General features: G+C 40.8%; 1 protein-coding gene across 4 annotated transcripts in view; it reads right to left on the bottom strand.

The window, feature by feature from the left end:
• Positions 1–7,753, bottom strand: part of fam219b (family with sequence similarity 219 member B) — a 29,655-nt gene extending 21,902 nt beyond the window's left edge. For all 4 annotated transcript variants that reach the window (XM_048520693.2, XM_048520692.2, XM_048520690.2 and 1 more), the window contains exon 1: positions 7,656–7,753. In XM_048520693.2, coding sequence (XP_048376650.2) covers positions 7,656–7,706 — 51 coding nt within the window. In that variant the 5' untranslated portion in view covers positions 7,707–7,753. The remainder of the gene's footprint in view (positions 1–7,655) is intronic.
• Between the last annotated feature and the right edge of the window lie 1,299 nt (positions 7,754–9,052).

The raw sequence follows: 9,052 nt of genomic DNA on the forward strand, positions 1-9,052 counted from the left end.
CCTGATGTTCACATCTACAAAGGTAAATACCCAGATGAACCCATTCTGCCTTAATTACACCAATGGTGGTGCAGTGATAAGCTCAGTTTATAGCTCAAACTCAGGCTAATGCAGAGAAATTCCTAAGCTTCAAAAAAGTCTGCTTCTAAACTCGATGGGATTACTATATAAAAATAGGCGGACTTTTAAAATTTTGAAACTGAATGATTAAGTAGCTTTTAAATAAAACAACGGCCGTATAATTTTAGGGGAAGAGACAGAAAATAACCATGACTCCAAGCAGTTTTATATCATGCCTCATCAGCCATTAAAGCTTTAAACGCCAACTGCGCCGCAAGGGCTTATGAACTGTTAATCAGTCTGCTCCCAGAGAGAATTGAAGCTTGCTAATTACAACCCCCAGTTCCTCTGCACAGCAGATTCATCAGCTGCAATTCAGCAACTTCAGGTAATGTAGCCTGGGATTTGTGTTGCAACGGATGGGAGTGCAACCAGAAGGTGAAATGCGTCCCAAAACAAATCCCAGCAAATAATGCTGCTGACCAAATAGTAATCTTGAGCAGCACAGCACTGCAATGAGAAATAGCATAGTATTTTACACATTAGCTTAAACATTAGTTAGGCCACTTTTGGAATACTGTGTTCAATTCTAGTCTTCCCTGCTATAGGAAAGATGTGTTAAACTTGAAAGGGTTCAGAAAAGATTTGCAGTTGTAAGGTTTGAGCTATAGGGAGATGCTCAATAGGCTGGGGTGGCTTTAACCTCGAGCTTTTGAGGCTGAAGGGTGACCCCATAGATGTTTACAAATCATGAGGGGCCTGGATAGGGTGAATAGTCAAAATCTTTTCCCCAGGGTAGGGAAGTCCAAAATTAGAGGGCATAGATTTTAAAGTGAGAGGCGAAAGAATTAAAAGGGACCTAAGGGATAACTTGTCCACATAGAGGGTGGTGTATGTATGGAAACAGCTGCAGAAGAAGCAGTTAACATTGTAACAACTACAACATTGAAAAGGCATTGGATGGGTACATGAATTGGAAGGTTTTAGTGGGATATAGGCCCAATGCAAGCAAATGGGGCTAGATCAATTTAGGATATCTGATCGACTTGAACGAGTTTGACCCCAGAGTGTACTGCACAACTATGACTCTCAATAGTACAAGGAAACTCCACAGAGTCGAGATATAACCAGCCCAAGCATGCAATTCCCTTGGTAGCAACTCTTGAATAATGTGAGCTACTGTTAGACAAATTACTGAGAACTTGAAGCAATGACATCTTCACATAGGTTTGCTGTGGGAGAAAGTAGACTGATGGCCAAATTCAGCAAATTATTGACCGGCATTTTATTGCAGAATCTGCATTCGATCTAGCTCAGGCTGTTGAGACAGTTGTTTTATTTGGGTCTGTTGAGACAAAGACGCATTATTTAAAGGATGCATGCAAACTTTGTCTGTTTGCTAGAAATCAGGAATCCATTCATGTTCAAATGAATCACTGCTGCTGGTTTTAAATACTTAAGTTTAAAATAAAAGACATTAATAATTGCATCCACACAGGACAGTCAAGAGATCAAAATAAATATATGGACATGTTGACAACAGTGTACGACGGAAACATAAATTAGCAACTCCATTCTGAGCTCAGAACAGACTAAGTGAGAAAATTGGAAAAGCAAGAACCAAGTGTGCAGCAGTAAGAAGCTCTCAATAGTGGTTGAGGTGCAGGTTTTTGAAGGCAGAGTTGAGCAATGCTGTTCCAATGCACCTGCCAAACCTGATTCTTGTGGACCTTAATGTGACATAAGTCCACACCTACTAATAACATCAAACTGGGCAAAGAGTCTCTCATTAGGCTCATGATTTCAATACTCATATCCATACAGTACATGCAGGCAAGTTTAACATTGTTCATTGGTAGTGAAATATGGAGGAAATATGTGCAAGTGTTCCTTTAAATGATCATGTATTGCTTAATTAATGAAAAGAGGTCCAAGTAAATGTTAGCACACAAATTAGGGCTCTAGTGATACAGTGGTAATGTCCCTCTTTCTGAGCCAGCAGGCCTATGTTCACGTCCCACCTGCTCCTGAGGCATATTTCCATATCACTGAATGATATAAATCACTCAGATAGCACGAACTGCAGATGCTGGAGTCTGGGACAACACAGTATGGGGCTGGAGGAACACAGCAGGTCAGGCAACATCAGAGGAGCAGGAAAGTTTTGGGTTGGGACCAGGTTGATTGGAAAATATCGAAGCAGACAAATTGTACTTGCATGTATTGTGATAGGTATAAATTACGCACCCTTCACCGTAGCAAAGTCGCTGTAAACAAGACTTGCAGTTAGCATGTTCTATTGGGCATCACTGGATCAGGAAATTTTAATTAGCAAATTCCCATGCTCTATTTGAGGTAGACTGGTCAATATAAAGTATTTGATTCCTAAGCACTAGCATCGCCAAAACAATGGTCTCACAAAGACATAAGTTTTAGAAGTAGAACTGAATCTCTTGGAAGGCATACAAGTAATTACTAAGCTTATAAAGCTGACATTCCAAATTATATAATTCTATTGACTCCAAGTGATATCCTCCATCTTTTAGTATTACAAAATTGTCAATCATCGTCAAGCAAATATTATTGAGGAATGCAAAGCTGCAAACAGGTGCAGAACAAGTTTCACTTCTAAGAAACTACCTCTTGCCACGTTTTTAGCCTAAGATAACAGATACAAAATAGACAGAACTTTCACTTTCCAGCCAAAACCGTCAATGTTTTTGAGCTACCATCTGTCTCCTAGTTTTTGTCAGAAGATAGGTTTGGTAGCAAAAGGAAAAGAAATGGAGACATAATTCAAACCTGTGATCACCTTCACCAGTCCGACATCTCATTCCAAGTTTAAATAGAATCCAACTTGCACCAAGTTAAATTTTCCCATCATCGTTGGGCTTGTTGACATAAACTGGGCTCCCAGTGATCAATGTCTCAATTTCCAAATTATCATTCCTATTTTTGTCAGCCCCTTCCCTAACTCGAATCATCCCCAAAAATTCTAAATCCTTCTGTGATCACTGTGCTTCTCGGCATGGTTGGTTTCTGTCACAGCATCTTTAGTGGCCATGCCTCTAAATTCAAATTCTCTCCATAAACTTCTCTATCTTCCTCTTCTCCTTTTAAGAGGCTCTTCTAGCCTATCACCTTGAGAATCGATTGGTCACTGGTCCTAATTTTTCTTTACGAGGCTACATCAGATCTGGTTTAGTGATCCTCTTGAGCCTTGGGAATATGATAACATAGACATTGGAACATAGAGACTAGGAAATAGCAAGAGACCATTTGGCCCTTTGAGCCTGCTCTATCAATCAATTTGATCATTGCTGATCATCCAACTCAGTACACCATTCCCATACATATCCCATTCTATCCATGTAAAATAGATAACCATCGTTACTATATTAAAGTTAGCATGTAAACATTCATAGTTGCTGTAAGTGTTGAATCTACCTGCCTCTGGTTTAAGAATATTTGAAGACTTGCTTCCTCAAAAAGTGGCTGAAATAGAGTTTCAAAGACTCTCAAACGCAAAAGAAATTCTCATCTCTTTCTTAAATTATTTTAAACATTGTCTCCAGTTCTAGATTCTCCCACAAGAGGAAATACCCTTTCCACATGCACCCTGCAGAACAGTTCACGATCTTGTATGTTTCAGCCAAGATGCCCCTTAATTGTCAAAACTCCAGCAGATACAAAAGTAGCCTGTCTCATAAGGCAACCCAGCTATTCCAGGTGTTAAGTCTCGTAAATCTTCTCTGAACTGCTTCCAACGCAGTTATATCCTTCCTCAAACAAAGAAACCAATACTGCACATACTAACCTAAATGTGCTCCCATCAATGCCCTGAATAAATGAAGCATAAACTCGCCAACTGTTGCATCCAATTCCATGTGCGATATATGATAACTTTCTATTAGCTTTCCCAATTACTCACTGCACCTACATAATAATATTTATTTCCCATTTCTACCATTACAACACTCTGATCCCTCTTACCTCAGAATTCTGAAAATCTCTCAACTTTTAGTGGAGATGTTTCGTATTCATGCCAATTTCAACAGCTACAGAAGTGATAATTAAGTGTTTCTCAGCAGCTTATTTTGAGCTTTTAATTCTTTGCAGTTAGGTAACTCAAGTTGGGGAATAAAATAAGACTAACCATCATCTTGCAGAATTTGGTGTGAAAGTTGGAACACCAAGTACTGGAATTTAAATAAAAGCACAAAATGCTGCAAGTACAGACAGCAGTCTTTGAAAATAGAATGCTGCATTACTATACATTTTATCAGAAGTGAATATTCTACAATTAACCTATATGCCTGTTATATGGTGCCTTTAAAATAGCAGAGGTCACAAAACTCTTCAAAGTGGTGAACTGGAGCCTCAAGCAATGGCTGGCAAAGGACTATATGAGTGAGCAAAGGCATGATCAAAAGCAGAGGCGTTTGTGCTAAATTTATGTAGAAAATTAAAACGTGTGCCTGCTTTTCAGTGTCATTGCAATGATACCGATCTACTCCGTACCCTTATGAGTACAAAAGTTATACACTGAAAGAATAACTGGGATGACAAGTGTTACAGTGAGAATGTACAGGAGATATTGTAGCCCTTTTTGTGAAAGCCGAGATAATTTTTAAAAATCCCTAAATGGGTTAAAAACAATACAAAATTCTGTCAAGGTACATGGAGAAAAACACCGTTTTTCAAAGGTTCTGCAGAAAGTCAGCAACTTGTGTTTAAAGTCACGAATGCACAAGATGCCAGAATTGGAGATGCACTGACACCTTAGATATTAGACGTACTATCACTGATAATGGTGCGTGCATCCGACAAGGATCCATGTTATGTATCTAAATATCCCATAAAAACAGAAGATTGGAAGAAACAAATCCTCCATTTCCACAAGCACAAAGATTAATTATTACAAAAGCACTAAGAACTCGGGAGCATAGCACAGACTAGGCCAGTTGGCTTAAATACCCAGTTTCCATGCTGCAGTTTCAATGCACCACATTGTCGCTAATACACTTTGAGATTCTGCAGGAAGACAAAGCCAATTTGCAGCAATGAAGAATCTCACTGTGCAGGATGCCAGTTCACCTATCACAGCTGTGCTGGTACTTTGAATTTCCACCACTATTATGACTGCTAATCTACGAAACGATTAAAATCCTGGCAAGTCATCGTAAAATAAATATTGGACATTTTAGAATATTGAATCAGAAATGTCCTATGAATTATACATTATGGTTAGAATTATGATTTCATATGCTGTCATTCAAGGCATAGAAACAAACAAACAAAAAACCAACCATTTGGCCCTTCAAACATGTTGTAGAGTCATATAACATGGAAATAGATGCTCAGGTCTAACCAGTCCATGCCGACCATAATCCCAAACGAAACCAGCCCCTTTTGTCTGCCCTTGGTCCATATAGCTCCAAACATTTCCCATTCGTGTACTAATCTAAATGTCTTTTAAATGTTGTAACTGCATCCTCATCTACTACTTCCTCTGGAATTCATTCCACACACTGTGCAAAAAATAAATAGCCCCTCATATCTCCCTTAATTCTTTCTCCTTTTACCTTAAAAAATATGCTCCCAATCTTAAAACCCACCATCCTACAGAAAAGACACCTGCCATTCACCTTATTTATACCTCTCATAATTTTATAAAACTCTATGAGGTCACCACTCAACCTCCTACACTCCAGTGAAAAAAGTCCCAGATTATCCAGCCTCTCCCCATAACTCAAACCATCCAGTCACAGCAACATCCTGGTAATTCTCTTAATAATATCCTTCCGATAATGGGGCAATCAGAACTGGACACATTATCTTAGAACAAGCCTCACCAACGTCCTGTACAACCACAGCATAACATCACAACTCCTATAGTCAAAGGTCTGAGCAATGAAGGCAAATGTGTTAAATGCCTTAACCACCTATCTACATGTGATACAAACTTCAAAGAATTATGTACCCGAACTCCTAGGTCTCTCTGTTCTACAACACTACTCAAGACCCTACGTTTAACTGTATGACCCCTGCCCTTGTTTGTATTACCAAAACACAATACCTTGCATTTACTGAAATTAAACTCCACCTGCCACATTGACTCAACTGATCAAGATCTCTGTGTGATCTTGAATAATCTTCTTCACTATTCACTACACCAATCTTGGTGTCATCTGCAGACTTATTAACCATGCCTTCTATATTCTCATCTAAACATTTATATAAATGACAAAGCAGACCTGGCACTGATACCTGTGGAACAGTGCTGGTCACAGGCCTTCAGTCCAAAAAACAACCCTCTACTATTGCACTCTATCTCCTGCCAGTAAGCCAATTTTGTATCCAATTTCTTATTGCTGTGTCATTCAGTGTGAATACAGCTGACCTGCTAGCTAACTTCACATATCTGTCTTTACCTCATATTTGTTAAGATCTTTAGCAAACAAGTGTATTAATCTCATTTTTAAAGTTTACAATTGATGAAGCATCAATTGCTAATTGTGACAGAGTTCCAAGCTAACACAAGTGTGTAGAAGTATTTCCTGAAAGTTCCAGTTCCTTATTTCTAGCTCCTGTTTTGAAGAAAAGTCATATCTGACACAAAAAGTTAATTACTTCTCTTGCCACAGCTGCCAGATCTGTTGAGTTTCTGCAGCAGGATCTAATCTCTGCGCCGTCATCTCAGTGTCAAATCCAGCTGCAACCCCTGCAACAGTGTCATGCAGTTGTCCCATCTCACACATTTCACCTGCACACAATAGCTCAATGGTTAGCACTGTTGCCTCACAGCACCAGGGACCTGGGTTCCATTCCAACACAGGTAGCTGTCTGTGCAGAGTTTGCACATTCTCTCCTGTGTCTGTGTGGGTTTCCTCTGGGTGCTCTAGTTTCCTCCTGCAGTCCAAAGATGTGCAGGTTAGGTGAATTGGCCATGCTAAATTGCCCGTAGTGTCCAAGGATGTATGGGCTACGTTGGTTAGCCATGGGAAATGCAGGGTTATGGGGCAGGGTGGGCTGCTCTTCAGAGGGTTACTATGGGCTCGATGGAACGAATGGCCTGCTTCCACACTGTGGGGATTTAATGATCGCTCCACCCTCCCCCCACACCAGTCACCCCAACTCACCACTCTCCCTGATTCCCTCACCTTCTCCCCCACCTGCCTTTCTTTCTCTCTCCCCCTTTCTCCCTTCACCTTCACTCTCTCCTATCCCTCACTCTCTCCTATCCCTCTCCCTCAAACCCAAACCCAACTCTCCATCCCCTAACCCTAACTCTCCCCCCCCCACGCCTTTCTTTCTCTCTCCCCCTTTCTCCCTTCACCTTCACTCTCTCCTATCCCTCTCCCCCAAACCCAAACCCAAACCCAAACCCAAACCCAACTCTCCATCCCCTAACCCTAACTCTCACCTTCTCCCCCCCCCGCCTTTCTTTCTCTCTCCCCCTTTCTCCCTTCACCTTCACTCTCTCCTATCCCTCTCCCCCAAACCCAAACCCAAACCCAAACCCAACTCTCCATCCCCTAACCCTAACTCTTCCCCCCCCAATCATGGTGATAATGATGATAGGAGGCCCATACCGAGGCGGTTGCTGCCATCTCCGCTCTCTCATTCTCTCCCCGCAGCTCCATCTCCTCATCCCGACTTCAACTCCGCCTGCGCCCGCTTCCGCTTCCGGGTCACAGGCTCCCTGCCTGACCCCTGCAGAAAGGTCATGACTGGAGGCTCCACCTTGTTCCAAACTCTCCGAATAAACCCCTAAATTCTCACAGGAAAACCTCTTAAAATGCCCCAGATCCTCAAAATAAATTCCCAAACTCTCAGAGGAAAATCCTCTCAAACTGCCCCAAACCTTCCAAATAAACTCCCAAACTGTCCCAAATTCTCACAGGAAAAACCTCTCAAATTGACCCACATCCTCAAAATAAATTTCCAAACTGTACTAAATTCGCACAGGAAAACCACTCAAACTGCCCCAAATCTTCCAAATAAACTCCCAAACTGTCCCAAATTCTCACAGGAAAACCTCTCAAATTGACACAAATCCTCAAAATAAACTCCCAAACTGTCCCAAATTCTCACAGGAAAACCTCTCAAATTGACACAAATCCTCAAAATAAATTCCCAAACTGTCCTAAATTCTCACAGGAAAACCACTCAAACTGTCCCAAATCCTCCAAATAAACTCCCAAACTGTCCTAAATTCTCACAGGAAAACCTCTCAAATTGACCCAAATCTTCAAAATAAATTCCCAAACTGTCCCAAATTCTCACAGGAAAATCTCCCACTGTCCCAAATCCTCAAAACAAACTCCCAACCTCAATAAACTCTCAACTTATCTCAAACTCTCAATATAAACTCACAGTTTATTCCAAACTCTTAACTTCTCAATTCATCCCAAACTTTCAGTATAGACTCACCACATATCTGAAATTCTCAAATTAAACTCTCAACGTATCCCAAATTCTCAAACTAAACTCATGATTTTTCCCAGTCTGTCAAAATAAACTTTCCCAAACTCTCTCAGAACAAAATTCAAAATAACTCGGAAACTGTCACAAACACTCAAAACAACACCGAGACAGTCCCAAACTCTCAAATTGACAACACAATCAACTATTAATCCTCACCCTGTCTCTGCAAATTCTTAAATGACTCCACAGAATCTCCTTATAAATTACAGCACTCTGTCCAGCAGTTTAACCTCATCGGAAGGTACAAAATTAGTTTACTTATTATTTTATTTTAATTTGGGGGTGGTCAGTTTGGCTCAGTTGGATGGTCCATTTGTGAAGCAGTGTGCTACCATCAGCATGGGTTGAATTCCTATCAGTGACTGAGGTTACCACAAACAACTCTCCTTCTCAACCTCTCTTCCCTTGCCTGGGGTATGGCAGCCCTCAGGTTAAACCACCATCCATTGTGTCTCTCTTCTCCCTAATGAGAGAGTGGTCCTGTGGTCTGGTAACACAATAC

This window comes from Stegostoma tigrinum, chromosome 36 (genome assembly GCF_030684315.1).
Source record: "Stegostoma tigrinum isolate sSteTig4 chromosome 36, sSteTig4.hap1, whole genome shotgun sequence".
Classification (NCBI taxonomy): Eukaryota; Metazoa; Chordata; class Chondrichthyes; order Orectolobiformes; family Stegostomatidae; genus Stegostoma; species Stegostoma tigrinum.